The sequence below is a fragment of the Salmo salar genome, chromosome ssa03, assembly GCF_905237065.1.
Source record: "Salmo salar chromosome ssa03, Ssal_v3.1, whole genome shotgun sequence".
NCBI lineage: Eukaryota > Metazoa > Chordata > Actinopteri > Salmoniformes > Salmonidae > Salmo > Salmo salar.
The window spans coordinates 12,360,447-12,380,337 of record NC_059444.1 but is presented as its reverse complement, the minus strand read 5'-3'; the positions used below and the strand labels follow the sequence as shown (position 1 = coordinate 12,380,337).

General features: G+C 41.8%; 1 protein-coding gene across 2 annotated transcripts; it reads left to right on the top strand.

Annotated features, from left to right (window-relative positions):
* The first annotated feature begins 7,710 nt into the window (after positions 1-7,710).
* On the top strand, positions 7,711-16,000 carry pfn2a (profilin 2a). 2 transcript variants are annotated; one of them, XM_014189805.2, is made up of 3 exons: positions 7,711-8,033; positions 10,226-10,418; positions 13,731-14,072. In XM_014189805.2, the coding sequence occupies exons 1-3, from the start codon at positions 7,905-7,907 to the stop codon at positions 13,826-13,828; spliced, it is 420 nt and encodes a 139-aa protein (XP_014045280.1). In that variant the 5' UTR covers positions 7,711-7,904; the 3' UTR covers positions 13,829-14,072. The 2 variants fall into 2 exon arrangements, with proteins under 2 accessions (XP_014045280.1, XP_014045278.1); XM_014189803.2 differs by having other exon boundaries at positions 7,719-8,033; positions 14,055-16,000.
* The last annotated feature ends 3,891 nt before the right edge of the window (positions 16,001-19,891 follow it).

Genomic DNA, 19,891 nt, shown 5'->3' with positions numbered 1-19,891 from the left:
TTGAATGCTGGCGGTGCTTTCACTCTAGTGGTAGCATGAGACGGAGTCTACAACCCACACAAGTGGCTCAGGTAGTGCAGCTCATCCAGGATGGCACATCAATGCGAGCTGTGGCAAGAAGGTTTGCTGTGTCTGTCAGCGTAGTGTCCAGAGCATGGAGGCGCTACCAGGAGACAGGCCAGTACATCAGGAGACGTGGAGGAGGCCGTAGGAGGGCAACAACCCAGCAGCAGGACCGCTACCTCCGCCTTTGTGCAAGGATGAGCAGGAGGAGCACTGCCAGAGCCCTGCAAAATGACCTCCAGCAGGCCACATATGTGCATGTGTCTGCTCAAATGGTCAGAAACAGACTCCACGAGGGTGGTATGAGGGCCCGACGTCCACAGGTGGGGGTTGTGCTTACAGCCCAACACCGTGCAGGACGTTTGGCATTTGCCAGAGAACACCAAGATTGGCAAATTCGCCACTGGCGCCCTGTGCTCTTCACAGATGAAAGCAGGTTCACACTGAGCACATGTGACAGACGTGACAGAGTCTGGAGACGCCGTGGAGAACGTTCTGCTGCCTGCAACATCCTCCAGCATGACCGGTTTGGCGGTGGGTCAGTCATGCTGTGGGGTGGCATTTCTTTGGGGGGCCGCACAGCCCTCCATGTGCTCGCCAGAGGTAGCCTGACTGCCATTAGGTACCGAGATGAGATCCTCAGATCCCTTGTGAGACCATATGCTGGTGCGGTTGGCCCTGGGTTCCTCCTAATGCAAGACAATGCTTGACCTCATGTGGCTGGAGTGTGTCAGCAGTTCCTGCAAGAGGAAGGCATTGATGCTATGGACTGGCCCGCCCGTTCCCCAGACCAGAATCCAATTGAGCACATCTGGGACATCATGTCTCGCTCCATCCACCAACGCCACGTTGCACCACAGACTGTCCAGGAGTTGGCGGATGCTTTAGTCCAGGTCTGGGAGGAGATCCCTCAGGAGACCATCCGCCACCTTATCAGGCGCATGCCCAGGCGTTGTAGGGAGATCATACAGGCACGTGGAGGCCACACACACTACTGAGCCTCATTTTGAATTGTTTTAAGGACATTACATCAAAGTTGGATCAGCCTGTAGTGTGGTTTTCCACTTTAATTTTGAGTGTGACTCCAAATCCAGACCTCCATGGGTTGATAAATTGGATTTCCATTGATTATTTTTGTGTGATTTTGTTGTCAGCACATTCAACTATGTAAAGAAAAGTATTTAATAAGATTATTTCATTCATTCAGATCTAGGATGTGTTATTTTAGTGTTCCCTTTATTTTTTTGAGCAGTATATTACTTTTCATTCAAATCATATGGTTTGGTTTCAATACTTGAAAACCAAATGGTAGGTCCAGGTAGTCACAAAAATTGATGGGTGTTAATTAAATTGTGATTTTAATGAATGGAGCGAATTTGGAGTGGCAGTTTTTTCTTTATGAGATTATTTTAGTGGAGCAGTTGGAAAGGACGTGGAAGCCAGAGCACTGCACGCGATGAGCGCGATTTCCGACCGCTAAACTCTGCTCACATACTCTGGTGGCGACTGGGGAGCGTTCTGGTGCAGAATGGTTGTTGGGTGCAAATAAGTAGCTGTGGTGGTGGATGACCAGTGGCGGTTCTAGACCATTTCAACTGGGGGGGCCAAGCTGGGGCCAGTTGTACTGTTAGAGGGGCCAGTTACATTAGACATTATTGTTGTCATATCGTTTTCTTCACTGCATTGAGGGCATTAGCATGCAAAAGACCATGTTCATAATCATCATCGTTGCCACTATCTAATAACTGATGTAAAAAATATTTCATAGTCCACATTTAGGGGGGCCACAAGGGTTTTCCTAATAATGCATTCTAAGACCTACAGTATAGTGAAAGGCTGTACATACAATTTGTAAGTTGTATGTTTTATTAGTTATACAGTTGAAGTCGGAAGTTTACATACATTTAGGTTGGAGTCATTAAAACTCGTGTTTCAACCACTCCACTAATTTCTTGTTAACAAACTATAGTTTTGGCAAGTCGTTTAGGACATCTACTTTGTGCATGACACAAGTAATTTTTCCAACAATTGTTTACAGACAGATTATTTCACTTTTATTTCACTGTATTACAATACCAGTGGGTCAGAAGTTTACATACACTAAGTTGACTGTGCCTTTAAACAGCTTGGAAAATTCCAGAAAATGATGTCATGGCTTTAGACGCTTCTGATAGGCTAATTGACATAATTTGAGTCAATTGGAGGTGTACCTGTGGATGTATTTCAAGGCCTACCTTCAAACTCAGTGCCTCTTTGCTTGACATCATGGGAAAATCTAAAGAAATCCGCCAAGACCTCAGAAAAAAATGTGTAGACCTCCACAAGTCTGGTTCATCTTTGGGAGCAATTTCCAAACGCCTGAAGGTACAAACGTTCATCTGTACAAACAATAGTACGCAAGTATAAACACCATGGGACCACACAGCCGTCATACCGCTCAGGAAGGAGACACTTTCTGTCTCCTAGAGATGAACGTACTTTGGTGTGAAAAGTGCAAATCAATCCCAGAACAACAGCAAAAGACCTTGTGAAGATCCTGGAGGAAACAGGTACAAAAGTATCTATATCCACAGTAAAACGAGTCCTATATTGACATAACCTGAAAGGCCGCTCAGCAAGGAAGAAGCCACTGCTCCAAAACCGGCATAAAAAAAGCCAGACTACGTTTTGCAACTGCACAATGGGACAAAGATCGTACTTTTTGGAGAAATGTAACAAAAATAGAACTGTTTGGCCATAATGACCATCGTTATGTTTGGAGGAAAAGGGGGATGCTTGCAAGCCGAAGAACACCATCCCAACCATGAAGCATGGGGGTGGCAGCATCATGTTGTGGGGGTGTTTGCTGCAGGAGGGACTGGTGCACTTCACAATATAGATGGCATCATGAGGTAGGAAAATTATGTGGATATATTGAAGCAACATCTCAAGACATCAGTCAGGAAGTTAAAGCTTGTTCGCAAATGCGTCTTCCAAATGGTCAGTTACCCCAAGCATACTTCCAAAGTTGTGGCAAAATGGCCTAAGGACAACAAAGTCAAGGCATCGGAGTCGCCATCACAAGCCCTGACCTCATTCCTATAGAACATTTGTGGGCAGAACTGAAAAAGCGTGTGCGAACAAGGAGGCCTACAAACCTGACTCAGTTACACCAGCTCTGTCAGGAGGAATGGGCCAAAATTCACCCAACTTATTGTGGGAAGCTTGTGGAAGGCTACCTGAAACGTTTGACCCAAGTTACACAATTTAAAGGCAATGCTACCAAATACTAATTGAGTGTATGTAAACTTTTGACCCACTGGGAATGTGATGAAATAAATAAAAGCTTAAGTAAATCATTCTCTCTACTATTATTCTGACATTTCACATTCTTAAAATAAAGTGGTGATCCTAACTGACCTAAGACAGGGAATTTTTACTAGGATTAAATGTCAGGAATTGGGAAAAACTGAGTTCAAATGTATTTGGCTAAGGTGTATGTAAACTTCTGACTTCAACTGTATATTGACTCAAGACGTTTCACCTTTTCATTTTTTATTAATTTTCAAAAATTCGTAAAAACATTATTCCACTTTGACATTATGGGGTGTCTAGGCCAGTGACACAAAATCTCTATTTAATCAATTTTAAAATAAGGCTGTAACAACAAAATGTGGAAAAAAATCATCAAGGGGGTGTGAATAGTTTCTGAAGGCACTGTACACTATCAAATGAAATGCTTACTTACAGGTTCCTACTTGACCTTGCAACAATAACACACCATCTATACACACCATCATATACATTTATATTCCGGACTCTAATGTTTCAAAATGTCTTAATTCCTTTATTTGTATTTTTGGGATTTGCATGTATTGTTATGTCAAGGGTGTGTACGGGAGGCGAAGTCAGGTGCAGGAGAGCAGAGTGTAGTGAACAGGCGCACTTTAATTCCGTTCCACAAAATAGAGCACATAAAAACAATAACGTGCCAAGAACACGGAACTTTGCAAAAGTAAAGCGCCTGACAATAATTCACATCACAAACAAACAATTACACACAAAGACATGGAGGGGAAACAGAGGACTAAATACATGCAGTAATTATGGAATGAAAACCAGGTGTGTAATGGAACAAGACAAAACCAATGGAATATGAGAAATGGAGCGGCGATGGCTAGAAAGCCGGTGACGTCGATTGCCGAACGCCGCCCGAACAAGGAGAGGAGCCGACTTCGACATGTTAGGTGTTATTGCACTGTTGGAGCTGGAAACACAAGCATTTCGCAACACCGATAACATCTGCAAAATATGTGTATGTGACCAATAACATTTGATTTGATAAGAAATAATAAAATGTATAAATGGAAACAAGAAATATAAATTACTCTTTCTTGAAGAGTTCTTGAAGAATCTGGAAAATATAAAAAAATATATCTCGATAATTATAATACACAACCTAGACAAAAATACAATTGTCAGAAATTATTTAAAATGACTAAATCCTCTAATGCTCTCCAAAACAAGTGACATGATTACACTTTGCTATATGTTGACCACAAATGAGATCAACTGATCTATCCTTGCTCTATCCACTGCAATGGCATCTTATGTCTACTGAGTTGTATTAAAAATACAAGTAATAGTCTCAAAATCTGAATAGACTGGTAGAGGAATAGCGATGGAAATTGACCAGCTCAAACATTTTAGTTGAAAGTGAACATCTGGCATACTTGCTCAATTGAAGCTTCAGCCTTCATCGATTGCCCATCAGGCTAAGGCCTATGACACGGGTGGAATTAAAATAAAACCACAGTCATGGGTCTTGAATACAAGTCTCCCAATCCATAGGCAACCCTGCTGCTAACACCTCTCATGACGTGTACACGCCTCTCCATAGGCCTTCCCACTTGTGACACCAGTGTAGCGAACAGCGACAGTGCAATGCACCATAAGGATTTCAAACTTGGGCTTTCCAACCTTTGGGCAACTTGCTACCCACTGCTCCAGTTAGGGAGATCATAATGAGCCTATTGTATAGGTATTTAGGGGTCATCGAGCCCCACAGTGGAGGTGTCATAATACCCATAAAACCTAGCGGACAAACAGGGAAATGGTTCCTAATAGTTTTTCCACCATTCATTTTTCCAATAGGTAATTTTACAAACAATTAAAATAAGGGCTGCGTTTCGTGGATCCTTACCCTGGCGTGATGTTTTGATAACCATGTAAATCTCTCTCGGACAAGGTGAGTTTTATCAATATATTCTGTTCTATTTACTCTCTGATTCTAAAATGCTAATTAGCGTCAAACCAGACATCATGCAAAACTACAAATCCCTGCAAGCTCCTGCACGTCATCTCCAGCTGACACTTTTGCTAACAGGCATTGTGTCCATTTAAAACGTACACAAGACAGTTCGCAGAATTGTAAATTTAAAGAAATGTAGCCAATTTATTCATTACTACATTTAGCTAACATTAGATAGTTAATCCAGAGATTCTTACCTTTGAGGCGATTTGGCAGTCTTGTCCAGATTATCATGGCATTTGTAGTTCTTTATGATAGCCATATTAGCTGCATTTCATTTATGGGGGGGAAATATAGGCAAATATATTGATATATAATATACCTTGTCCTAGAGATATTTACATGGTTATCAAAACGTCAAGCCAAGGTTTTTATTTTATTTATTTTTATTTAACCTTTATTTAACTAGGCAAGTCAGTTAAGAACAAATTCTTATTTTTTGCCTACCAAAAGGCAAAAGACCTCCTGCAGGGACATGGGTTCGGTTTAAAAAAAATATATATATATTTATAAATTTAGGACAAAACACACATCACGACAAGAGAGACAACACTACATAAAGAGAGACCTAAGACAACAACATAGCAAGGCAGCAACACATGACAACACAGCCTGATAGCAACACAACATGACAACAACATGGTAGCAACACAACATAGTAGCAGCACAAAACATGGTACAAATGTTTTTGGGCACAGACAACAGCACAAAGGCAAGAAGGTAGAGACAACAATACATCATGCAAAGCAGCCACAACTGTCAGTAAGCGTGTCCATGATTGAGTCTTTGAATGAAGAGATTGCGATAAAACTGTTCAGCGAACTGAAAAGAGAACCGACCCAGGGATGTGTGTGCTTTGGGGACCTTTAACAGAATGTGACTGGCAGAACGGGTGTTGTACTGTATGTGGAGGATGAGGGCTGCAGTAGATATCTCAGATAGGGGGAGTGAGGCCTAAAAGGGTTTCATAAATGAGCATCAACGAGTGGGTCTTGCGACAGGTATACAGAGTTGACCAGTTTACAGAGGAGTATAGAGTGCAGTGATGTGTCCTATAAGGAGCATTGGTGGCAAATCTGATGGCTGAATGGTAAAGAACATCTAGCCACTCGAGAGGACCCTTAGCGGCCGATCTATAAATTATGTCTCCGTAATCTAGCATGGGTAGGATGGTCATCTGAATCAGGGTTAGTTTGGCAGCTGGGGTGAAAGAGGAGCGATTACGATAGAGGAAAGTCTAGATTTAACTTTAGCCTGCAGCTTTGATATGTGCTGAGAGAATGACAGTGTACCTTCTAGCCATACTCCAAAGTACTTGTATGAGGTGACTACCTCAAGCTCTAAACCCTCAGAGGTAGTAATCACACCTGTGGGGAGAGGGGCATTCTTCTTACCAAACCACATGACCTTTGTTTTGGAGGTGTTCAGAGCAAGGTAAAGGGTAGAGAAAGCTTGTTGGACACTAAGAAAGCTTTGTTGTAGAGCATTTAACACAACATCCAGAGAGGGGCCAGCTGAGTATAAGACTATCATCTGCATATAAATGGATAAGAGAGCTTCCTACAGCCTGAGCTATGTTGTTGATGTAAATTAAAAGAGTGTGGGGCCTAGGATCGAGCCTTGGGGTACTCCCTTGGTGACAGGCAGTGGCTGAGACAGCAGATTTTCTGACTTTAAACACTACACTCTTTGAGAGAGGTAGTTAGCAAACCAGGCCAAAGAACCCTCAGAGACACCAATGCTCCTTAGCCGGCCCACAAGAATGGAATGCTCAACCGTATCAAAAGCTTTGGCATATCAATAAAAATAGCAGCACAACATTGCTTAGAATCAAGGGCAATGGTGACATCATTGAGGACCTTTAAGGTTGCAGTGACACGTCCATAACCTGAGCAGAAACCAGATTGCATACCAGAGAGAATACTATAGACATCAAGAAATGTCAGTTGATTATAGATAAGTTTTACGTGTAAGCTAAGGTAAGCCTACACGAAACACAGGCCTTAAAATCCTCTATGGGAAAAATGAATGGTGGAAAATTGATTGGACCCATTTACCTGTTTGACCGCTAGGTTTTATGGGTATTATGAGTCAAACTACAATATTGTCTGAAATAATATACAGAGGTCCACAAATCAGGAAGGGTGTTGTTACATTACTACAGCAACATGCTATAGACACTCACCCTGTCTATGAATTTCTCAATTTAACTGACAACAATAAAGTTTCGGAAAAAATGGATTATGCAGTACAAAAACTTGAAGACACTCCAGAGAACTCTGAAGTGCAGGACATGTCCTTTTTTATTCTTCCGCCCCTTATGCTAAAGCGCCAGTGAGTTCATTGTGCGGAGTGATCTGACGCAGACTACACCCATGCGCTGCCTGATTACATTGGCTTTCTTTACTGCCCGAGCCAAGACGTGTGTGAACGTCAAAGTGGGGGTACAATTAGAGACACTAAATTGATCCGTAAGCAGCGTAAAATCGGCTGTAACTGTCTTATCCCATAAACTACACTTCGGAGTTCATAGGGAGCTGTATATTTCAACATGTCTTGGCAAAGCTACGTGGATAACCTGATGGCGGATGGCAGCTGTCAGGATTCCGCCATTGTTGGGTATACGGACGCCAAATACGTTTGGGCAGCACATGCCGGTGGTACTTTTAACAACATAACGGTAAGAAATGAAATGGAAACCAATAACAAATGTAAATCAGAATGAATGCTGGCAGGGATGAATGCTGGCAGGGATGATAACCTTGCCGAGCCTAGTTTAGCTAACGAGTTCGTTTGCTAGCTAGCTCCACCGTCCATTCCGTTTGGCCAGCAAGCTAGTAACGTTAGCATGTTAGCTTGCTATTGCTAACGTCATATGTACAATGCGACTTGGCCAATAATATTAGGCTAAAACTGTTATGGATTTATCCTGGCTGCTAACAATGTTAGCTAGCTAGGTAACGTTAGCTAACTGTCCAGAATTAGCCTACCTAGTTGGCATGCTAGACAACCTTTTTATTTTTTATAAATATCACCTTTTTATTTAACTAGGCAAGTCAGTTAATGACGGCCTACACCGGCCAAACACCCAGACGACACTGGGCCAATTGTGCGCCGCCGTATAGGACTCCCAATCACGACCGGTTGTGATACAGCCTGGATTCGAACCAGTGTCGCTGTAGTGACGCCTTAGACCGCTGCGCCACTCGGGAGCCCGTTAAGGTTAGATCCAATGAATGAGTGTCGTGGTCTAAAGTTAACGTCAGATACCATAGTTAAGTTAGCCAACTAGCTAATGTGGCTAGCTAGCTACCTACCTACACTTGCCAACCGTCACTAGCTAACGGCCTGCCTAATCTGTTTATTCTATACGGGTGTGCTAGCTAGTTATTACGGCTTGTTACCCAATGTTTCCATTTGGAGAACCTAGACAATTGATACATTTCGACATTTTATGTTATAGCTAGTTAACTAAGTAAATGTGCAAGGTAGTAGTTTATATTAACTAGTTGCAGAAAGAGTGCTTAAGCGTTTTGCGCAAGTCAGGACCTAACTTGCCTTGTTGCTTCCCAAGATGGCGGCTCTCCCATGCCATCCACAATGGGTGAGCTTACTAACTATACTGATCAAAAATGTAAACTGAACAATTTCTAAGATTTTACTGAGTTACAGTTCATATAAGGACATCAGTTAATTGAAATAAATCCATTAGTCCATAATCTATAATCGATTTCACAAGACTGGGAATACAGATATGTGTATGTTGGTCACACACCTTAAAAAAAAAAGGCAAGGGTGTGGCAACAAAAAAAAAGGCAAGTCAGAATTTGGTGTGGCCACCATTTGCCTCATGCAGCGCAACACATCTCCTTTGTATAGAGTTGATCAGGCTGTTGATTGTAGCCGGTGGAATGTTTACCCGCTCCTCTTCAATGGCTGTGCAAAGTTGCTGGATATGGCGGAAACTGGAACATGTTGTCGTACACAGTGATCAAGAGCATCCCAAACATTCTCAACGTCTGAGTATGCAGACCATTGGTAAATTGGGAAATTTCAGCTTCCAGGAATTTTGTACAGATCCTCGTGACGTGGGCCCATGCATTATCATGCTGAACATGAGGTGGATGAATAGGCCTCAGGATCTGGTCTCATTCAATTCTTGGGGAACAGCTCTGGTGGACATTCCTGCAGTCAGCATGCCAATTGCACACTCCCTCAATCTGTGGAATTCTGTTGTGAAAAAACGGCACATTTTAGTGGCCTTATTGTCCCAGCACAACGTGCTGCTGTTTAATCCGCTTCTTGATATCCCTCCTCAGGTGGATGGATTATCGTGGAAAATCTTCACTAACAGGGATGTGAACAATTTGTGATATTTTTGTGCTTATGGAAAATGTCCGTTTTTTTTTTTATTTCAGCTCATGAAACATGGGACCAACACTTTACATGTTGCGTTTTGTTTTTGTACAGTGTAGCTAGTTAGATTATTTTGTAGACAAGTGTCGCTAGCCAACTCCACTAATGCATTTTGAATTTAGACTAAGTGCTGTACTAGTTATTCATTATTCCCAGAGTGTATTTAAAAAAAAAAAAAGAGTTCAGGGTAGTCGCACCCACCAAAAAAACTAACAAGCTTCGGCAAAAATTGAGGTTGAAACGTGTCAGCTTTCAAAAATGTATAAAATATCACCTATGTGTTACGAAAAACTTTCGTTGCCGTCTTTTTGGTAGATACATCCCTCTTGCCATACCATACCCTTTTTACAAAATGACTTAAATCCAGATGTGCTCCCCATTCCAGATGCTTTTAGTAGTGCTGCCATTTCTAAATGTTACATGTCCACTTTTTAATCTGCATTAACTGTGTTTCAGCCTCAAGAAATTGATGTCCTCATTGGAAAGGACAGGACTAGCTTCTTCACCAACGGCATGACCTTGGGTTCGAAGAAGTGCTCGGTCATCAGAGACAGCCTCCATATTGAAGGGGACTGGACAATGGACATCAGGACAAAGAGTCAAGGAGGAGAGCCAACATACAATGTTACTGTAGGCAAAGCCGGAAAAGGTAAAGGGTGACTACTTTTAGTGGTAAAAACATTTCAGTGATTGCAACGTTATAGCCCCAGATCCATCCTACGAGTTTGCGTTTAGACAGGCAGCCGAATTCTCATCTTTGTCCCACTATTTGGTCTTTTGACCAATCGCATCTTTTCAGATCAGAGCTGATCTAATTGGTCAAAAGACCAATTAATGAAAAAGATCAGAATAGGGCTGCCTTTCTATCACAGCCTAACATACTCAAGTGTTGCCTTATAGTCAATGCAAGCGTCTTGTGGATTGGTGGTGATGATTCGTTCTAGTGCTCTGTTCTCATTAGTACATCATGCAGCTTTTTTACTATGAAACAGAATACAGCACAACATATATCGGTGTTCTGAGCATGTCAAATGCAAAGGGAAATATCCACATGTTCAATTTGATTTATCAATATAGTCAATGGTACAATTTAAGCTAGGACATTGCTGTGACTTTGGGATAGAAATCGAAGAGAACTTGGGCCTCCCGAGTGGTGCAGTGGTCTAAGGCACTGCATCTTAGTACTAGCTGTACCACTAGAGGTTCTGGTTTTGAGTCCAGGCTCTGTCGCAGCCGGCCGTGACCGGGAGACCCATGGGGCGGCGCACAATTGGCCCAGCATCGTCCAGATTAGGGGAGGGTTTGGCCGGCAGGGATGTCCTTGTCCTATCGCGCACTAGCGACTCCTGTGGCGGGCCGGGGGCGCTGTGCACGCTGACAAGGTCGCCAGGTGTACGGTGTTTCCTCTGACACGTTGGTGCGTGTGGCTTCCGGGTTAAGCGGGCATTGTGTAAAGAATCAGTGCGGCTTCGTTGGGTTGTGTTTTGGACGGCTCACGACCTTCGCCTCTCCCGAGTCCATACAGGAGTTGCAGCGATGAGACAAGACTGTAACTACCAATTGGATACCAGGAAATTGGGGAGAAAAAGGGTTTAAAAAAAATAAAATCGAATTGAACTTGTTGAATTTCATCACCGGTCGGCAAGATGTCCATTGAGGCAAAGTACGTAGGTGTTACTTATGAAGATCCATGCTTTGTATTAGAGAAATGAAGCCTAATTCACAAGCGGTCTCATTCAAGTTAGTGTATTGAAATGGCAGAAGTAAAGAAACAAGAAGTCAAGGTTTGCCTACTCTTAAGTCCATCTTCCTTTGTGGTCCTTACTGACGCCTGTCATTTGAGTCTAATCAACAACTTTGAGGGTCTTTACCCTTTTTCGGCTTCTTCTTGCCTCTTAACTATTAGGTGGTTGTCAACCTCACTAACATTTTAGATGCATGCTGTTATGGTAGTCTGTTTAACATTATTTCTAGCCCTCTATCGTCTCCCTGGACAGTAGCCTACAATGTCTCTACATTTTGGCGCAGGCAAAACGGGTCTGTAGCCTACATTTTGATTAACTAGCAGTCCATGGACTTCCAATTTCAAGGCAATGTCAAATTTTTAATATGCTGCTTGCATTTGTTATTCTGCCTCAAATGTTTTTGGGCAAGACACCGCCAAGTATTATGAAGAGAAATGGTAGATGGCTGTCCAATCTCCCTGTGCCACTTTACCCCTACCATCACTAATACAGGGCTCTACGCTGACATATTTTTACAGTGAGCACGTGTGCCTATTTTGAAAATGTAGGACCACACAAAGAACTTTAGGAGTACAATGAAAAAGGAGGTAATAAAGCTAGAATTCTTCATTTTTCTTGGCACACTGGTGCTCCTAAATTAAAATTCCAGGTTGCACAGCAAAATATGTAGGCGCATATGCAATTAAAATGGTCGGCACTGTAGAGCCCTGTAATAACCCCAAGTTAGATTCCAGTGTAGAAGGGGCTTTAAAAACATACCACACACATCCCCCACCCATTTACCTTATGTTGGCCACATTCAACTCTTTTGACATTCTAGTCATTTAGCAGATGCTCTTATCCAGAGCGACTTACAGTAGTGAGTGCATACTTTTTTGTGCTGGTCCCCCCCCCCCCATGGGAATCGAACCCAAAACCCTGGCATTGCAAGCGGCATGCGCTACCAACTGAACCACACAGGACCCCCACTCCTCAGAGGGAAGGTCCTATATGCATGTAGTGAGTGAAGTGCTCTGTAGAGTGGTTATGACACTGCAAAAGGTGGCCTAATAAACCAGAGATACGTGCAGGTACCTGAGCATCACACTCCTAAAGGGTAGATGGCTTGTTTTTTAAATGTTTGCTGTACTTTTTAGAGGTCATCTGGCTTATTACATTATTTATCTGTTTGAAACATTTATCCGAAACATTTGTGCGTTGAACTTCTTTGCAGGTAGTCAGGTGACTTGTGAAGGATGGGCTCTACTTGGTTTAATGTAAAGCTTCAGTTTATAGAAAGATAATAAATTCTCAAGCCGTGTTGAAGTTACGGTCAGGTCTGTATACAATTCTGTACATTGTCCATATGCTTGAATCCAGGCAATGACATTGATGATTGATAGCGTAGCAATATGAGAAGTGTTAACCTCGTAAAAATATATTCTACAACAGTAGTTAGCTGTGTTGTCAGTGGTCAAGACACCTACAAAGGTTTTTGGGGTATTTCCTCCATGCATGCTCTACCCTGCAACTAGGGCTGGAAATTGCCAGGGACCTCACCGATACATATCTTGCGATTGTCACAATTCTGTATGTATTGCGACTTTATATTGTAATTGCGGTTTGACGTTCCAAACATATTGCTCACCATATGTCTGTTGCAGAGGGACAAGAGACATGAGAAGTTTTGATCAGTCAGGTTAATTTAATAAAAGTGCTGAAAACAAATTGGCTCCCTATTTCAGTAAATGGAGAACAAAACTATGATGGGAAAAAAAAATTCTTGGTGCAGGTACAGCCAATTAGTGCTAAAGTAATATTGTGAAGTTGTCAAAACGATACGATCAAAAAATATCCAGATTATGGAACTATCGAAAAAGAAAAAAAAAAATTACCCTCATCACTACCTGTAACTTTAACTTCTGTTATGCCAACTGTACAGTGTTTCCCCTAGGATTTTTTTCAGCAGTGGTGGTAGTTCCCATTAACTTCCATTCATTGAGCCAACAACTATCCATTTTTAAGTGTGTGTCGGCAGAAATGTATCTTTTTTTATATATATATATATCGAATATCTTTTTTTTGTTGCAGCGGTAGCAAAAATTCAGCAGTGGGCCACCTCTGCTAAATGAATATAGGGGAAACACTTCCATAGGCTCACTAACCTTCTTTTCCTCACTTGACTGTCTTTCCCTTTGACCGCTCTAAACTTTCCCCTTTCCTTTCTTCTCTTTCAGTCTTGGTTCTTGTAATGGGCAAAGAAGGGGTCCATGGAGGTGGATTGAATAAGAAGGCATACTCAATGGCAAAATACTTGAGGGATTCAGGGTTCTAGTGTCACCAAGCTTGCTTAGTTAAAATTGAGGGACAAAAAGAAGAGAAAATAAAATATTGCTGTTAAGATTTCTCCTGCAAGCAGTCAAATGTCGTGGAAACTTTAATAGCAATGGAGAGTAATGGTGGCGGTAAGGTCCTATGTCACCTTTATCCCCACTTTTAGCGGGGAAAAATACTTTCTTGTCAATTTGTCATTTTTCCTTTTGTTTCCTTGTGTGCTCCAGCATTGGTTTTAGTCATGGGAAAAGAAGGGGTCCATGGCGGACAGCTCAACAAGAAAGCATTTACTATGGCTGAGTACCTGAGGAAGTCTGGATCTTAAGGCAGCCTGTCTACCCACCTAGCAGTTCCCTCTGGCTCCCCCTCATTGTGTTGACAGTACTTCCAGGATTAGTTAGCAGATGCATTTCTCTCCCAGTTCCATTTTTATGTACACCCATTTTATTTTATTTTCATGTTAATTCATGTTTTTTTTTTGCTCCTTTCTTAGAGTATTAACACTACAGTATGTACTCAACTCTATTTCTGACACTACAATAACAAATTGTTGAAGTTTATATTTACCAAAACACATGTGCAAAGAAATGAATAATGTAATAAAGTGTATACCAAATTTGGACTCGGCTTGTAAAAACAAATACTTAGTAATTGGAAAATGAGGAATCACACTGTGAATGGCTGTTCATTCAATGGTGCAGATAGTTTTGGATGGGACAATGCCTTATGAGCATACTGAAGAGAGAACCGGCTGCTATTGTTTTCTTTTTCTCCGGGTGTCTTCCATGTCAGGATTTGAAAGTTGCATGCATATCTTTTAGCATGGTTGGGGTTAATTCCATTTTATTTCCAGACAATTCAGAAAGTTAACCCAATTCCACATTTTCCTAATTGAAGAGAATTGGAATTTCAGTGTAATTCCTGAATTGAAATGGAATTGACCCTAACCCTGTCTATAACCATACAGAGCTGAACTCTCCTTGCCCTTCCCAAAACTTGTATATTCCCGCAAAATGTTATTTTCATTCAGCCCTCAATTTCTTGCTTTGTCATTGGATACGACATAAATCCAGAATAATCCTCTATACATACACCTTAAAACCCATGAGTCAGACCACTTTTCCTTTTGCATTGTCTTCCATCAAATGCTTTTGCTGTTGTAACTTGAATGTGGTCTTACACGTCATTGTGGTGTTGGAATATTGTAATGGCAGATTAAATCAGTATTGCTGAGGTTTTTTTGTTGATAGAAATTCCTCCCATGAACTCTCACTACATCTTGAAGTCTCCATGGACATTCCATCTGCCAGCTCCTGTATTTCACGCTGCCGATTTTATTGTGCAGCGTATCGTCCCGACTCCCTACATAACCATGTTTTGTCAAGTTGGCAAGTTATATTTTCCATAGGACCAATTGTTGTCACAGTTAGGGGACTTTTCAGAATTGCTTCAAATCATTGTGAAGGATGATTGTTGTTGTCCTCTGTTTGACTGTAATCATTAGACTATACTTCAGATGACTGTAAAACACACTGCTTCTTATGATGACTTTAAAACACGAATTGATTTGCTGATAATTTGTTGTTAACAGATAATTGCACTTCTCATTTGACACCTGTGGTAACCAGAGTATTCTCACTGAATGCATTTGACTGTAAATCCAAGCTCTGCTGGGCAACAAACTCTTTGAATTTATTGCCTAGTGCTCTACTTATCATCATGTGTATCAGCAACTGTCATAGCACGGTACTTAACAGTAAATAAAAAAAAAATATGAAAAAATAGTGATAGTGTGTACACTAAATTTAAGAAAAATGGTGTTGGTTGGAATAAGAACACTAAGTTGTCTTGTGAAAACTTTCTAAGAAAAACTGTGTATCCTGTGCCATAACACAGATCTGGTCTGTTGCTACTTTGAGTTAGATTATTCTTTTTTAAACTGCTGGCCCAGCAAGGACTAACTTCAATGGCATTTTCCTTTGGGATATTTTGGCATCAACCGATACACTCCAGGCTTTGTGGACTATGTACAGACCAAAAAATACATTTTCCCCCTTATGCATTTGGATTCAAAATTATGAAATGTGCATTTTCAACATTTGGGAAAATGCTATAAATTGATAAATCACCTTTTGTTTACAGACGGATCAAATAAAAGCTATTCCAACCAGAACTGTAACCCTGTGTGTTCTTGGTTTATTAACTGATTTCAATTCTGTAGTTGAGTTATTTGATTAAACTGATCTTTACGGTAAAAATGCTGCAGCATTAGAGTAGGAGATGTGGGAAAACGTGCAAGACACCCTACAATATATGCCATATTTACACAGGCAGCCCAATTCTCATCTTTCTCCTCTAATTGGTATTTACCAATAATTGGGGAAAAGATCAGAATTAGGCTGCCTGTGTAAACGCAGCCATAGTTGGCGTTCTCCTGCTCAGACGTTGCATCCATCAACCAATGGTTGTGTTCCTTGTCATCAGCTGCGGTCGAGCACCACATTGAAGATGGTTGCGTTCCTTGTCATCAGCTGCGGTCGAGCACCACATTGCTGGAACATAATGTGAGCGTTCCTCTGCCCAGGTTTTGCTGACGCATTACCGATCTTACAATGCCTGGATAGGTATTCTACGTACAACTAATCACATACTTTTGTATATAGTGTATGTGGACAGCCTTTCAAATTAGTTTATTCAGCTATTTCAGCCACACCCTTTGCTGACAGGTGTATAAAATTGATCACACAGCCATGCAATCTCCATAAATCCAACATTGGCAGTAGAATGGCGTGAGTGATTTAACGTGGCACCGTCCAAGGGCGCCACCTTTCCAACAAGTAGATTCGTATAATTTCTGCTCTGCTAGAGCTGCCCCGCTCAACTGTTAGTGTTGTTATTATGAAGTGGAACGTCTAGTAGCAACAGCTGCGAAGTTGTAGGCCACACAAGCTCACAGAACGGGACCGTCCTCGGTTGCAACACTCACTACCGAGTTCCAAACTGCCTCTGGAAGCAACGTCAGCACAATAGTTGTTAGTCGGGAGCTTCTTGAAATGGGTTTCCGTGGCCGAGCTGCCGCACACAAGCGTAAGACCACCATGCGCAATGCCAAGCATCTGCTGGAGTGGTGTGAAGCTCACCGCCAGTGGACTCTGGCGCTGTGGAAATTAGCTCTGTTCCGGCCATTATTATGAGGCGTTCTTCCCTCAGCAGACTTCTGTGCACACTTGACCACGGTTTCCCAAACTAGGTGCTGCGTTTACATTGGCAGTCAAATTCTGATATTTTACCACTTATTGGTCGTTTTGGCCGATCAGATCTTTTGACAATAATTGGGCTGCCTGTGTAAACACAGCGTGAGAGGATTTTATCGTATAATGCTGCGGTCATTAAAAAAGTGGGTAGGTTGTATTTACCACATACGACTGGGAAGAATCCACTTGAACGCCCCTCCAATTTGTAATTACTAGCGGGAAACTCATCTTTCATCCCTGAGCGCTGACTTCTCCCACACGCTGATATCTAACGTCACCTACTAAGCAAATTACCTTGATAACAACATTTTCGGCAGTTAATTGTAACAACAAAATATATATAAAAAGCAACCTATTGACTATAATGGGGGATCCTGCTTTCTGAAAACATTGCCCGCAGTACCCCGGTTTGCCTTGAACTTGACGTCCTCAATGAGAGAGGCCAGTCGTTCTCCCCTGACCTAATGCCGCGTTCAAGACAACTGGGAACTTGGAAACAAACTAACTCCGACTGGGAAAAATCCTTTTGAACGGTCATCCAACTTGGAATTCGGAAAACTGTGGAATCACCCTAGAGAATTTTTCCCCACAGGATTCCCAGTTGTCTTGAAAGCACAATATACACCATATGGGCAATCTGGTGCCCGATGGCACAGTGGATAACGTGGCAGCAACCATTGGTTTATGCATGCAACGTTTGAGCAGGGGAACATGTCAATCTCAGTGCATATAGTGGGTGCGTTTTTCTGTCCAGACATTGCTGATGAATGCCAGAGGTATACTACAAAGCAGGATTATGGAGTTAGCCAGCTAACTTGTCTAAATATTCTGTTAACTTTTTATTTTGTAGAAATAAGCTTGGTCTAATTCATTTAACAAATGAAAAGACATTTTCTGTTTAGCTTTTTTTTACAGTGCCTTCAGAAAGTATTCAGACCCATTGACTTTTCACATTTTGTTACGTTACAGCCTTATTCTAAAATTGATGAAATAAAACACTTTCCTTATCAATCTGCACACAATACCCCATAATGACAGAGCAAAACAGGTTTTTAAAAATTGTGGCAAGTTTATTTAAAAAACAATAATAAAAAAAATACCTTGTTTACATAAGTATTCAGACCCTTTGCTATGAGACTCGAAATTGAGCTCAGGTGCATCCTGTTTCCATTGATCATCCTTGAGATGTTTCTACAACTTTATTGGAGTCCACCTGTGGTGAATTCAATGGATTGGACATGATTTGGAAAGGCACAAACCTGTCTATATAATGTCCAACAGTTGACAGTGAATGTCAAAGGAATTGTCTGTAGACCTCCGAGACAGGATTGTATCGAGGCACAGATCTGGGGAAGGGTACCAAAATATTTTCTGCAGCAATGAAGGTCCCGAAGAACACAGTGGCCTCCATCATTCTTAAATGGAAGAAGTTTGGAACAACCAAGCTTCACCTATAGAGGAAACCTGCCACCATCCCTATGGAGGAAAGATGAACGGAGCAAAGTACAGAGAGATCCTGTACTTAGTCTCTGCTAGGTAAAGCCCCGCCTTATCTCAGCTCACTGGTCACCATAGCAGCACCCACTCGTAGCATGCGCTCCAGCAGGAATATCTCACTGGTCACCCCTAAATCCAATTCCTCATTTGGTCACCTTTCCTTCCAGTTCTCTGCTGCCAATGACTGGAACAAACTGCAAAAATCTCTGAAGCTGGAGACTCATATCTCCCTCACTAGCTTTAAGCACCAGCTGTCAGAGCAGCTCACAGATTACTGCACCTGTAAATAGCCCATCTGTAAACAGCCCATCCAACTACCTCATCCCCATACTGTATTTATTTATTTATCTTGCTCCTTTGCACCCCAGTATCTCTACTTGCACATTCATCTTCTGCACATCTACCATTCCAGTGTTTAATTGCTATATTGTAATTACTTCGCCACCATGGCCTATTTATTGCCTTAACTTACCTCATTTGCACTCACTGTATATAGTCTTTTTGTTTTCTTTTGTTCTACTGTATTATTGACTGTATGTTTTGTTTATTCCATGTGTAACTCTGTGTTGTTGTATGTGTCGAATTGCTACGCTTTATCTTGGCCAGGTCGCAGTTGCAAATGACACCTTGTTCTCAACTAGCCTACCTGGTTAAATAAAGGTGAAATAAAATAGAAATCCTTAATGAAAACCTGCTCCAGAGAGCTTAGGACCTTAGACTGGGGCGAAGGTTCACCTTCCAACAGGACAACGACCCTAAGCACACAGCCAAGACAATGCAGGAGTGGCTTCTGGACAAGTCTCTGAATGTCCTTGAGTGGCCCAGCCAGAGCCCAGATTTGAATCCGATCGAACATCTCTGGAGAGACCTGAAAATAGCTGTGCATTCAACCTGACAGAGCTTGAGAGGATCTGCAGAGAAGAATGTTAGAAACTCCCCAAATACAGGTGTGCCAAGCTTGTAGCGTAATACCCACGAAGATTCGAGGGTGTAATTGCTGCCAAAGGTGCTTCAACAAAGTACTGAGTAAAGGGTCTGAATACTTACGTACATGTGATTTTACATTTTTCCTAAATTTGCACCAAAAAAACTACGTGCTTTGTCGTTATGGGGTATTGTGTGTAGATTGATGAGGGAAAAAAACAATTTAATCCATTTTAGAATAAGGCATTAATGTATCAAAATGTGGAAAAAGTCAAGGGGTCTGAATACTTTCTGAATGCACTGTAAGTTATAGCAATCTGGTGCCTGATGGAAAAGTCAATGATGTGGCCAACGTCTGAGCAGGGGAACTCGACCAGGGTCTAGGGGTC

Coding starts and splice junctions, on each gene's coding strand:
- pfn2a (XM_014189803.2), top strand. CDS start 7,905: ATGTCTTGGCAAAGCTACGTGGATAACCTGATGGCGGATGGCAGCTGT. Junction 8,034..10,225: donor GTACTTTTAACAACATAACG/GTAAGAAATGAA, acceptor ACTGTGTTTCAG/CCTCAAGAAATTGATGTCCT. Junction 10,419..14,054: donor TGTAGGCAAAGCCGGAAAAG/GTAAAGGGTGAC, acceptor TGTGTGCTCCAG/CATTGGTTTTAGTCATGGGA.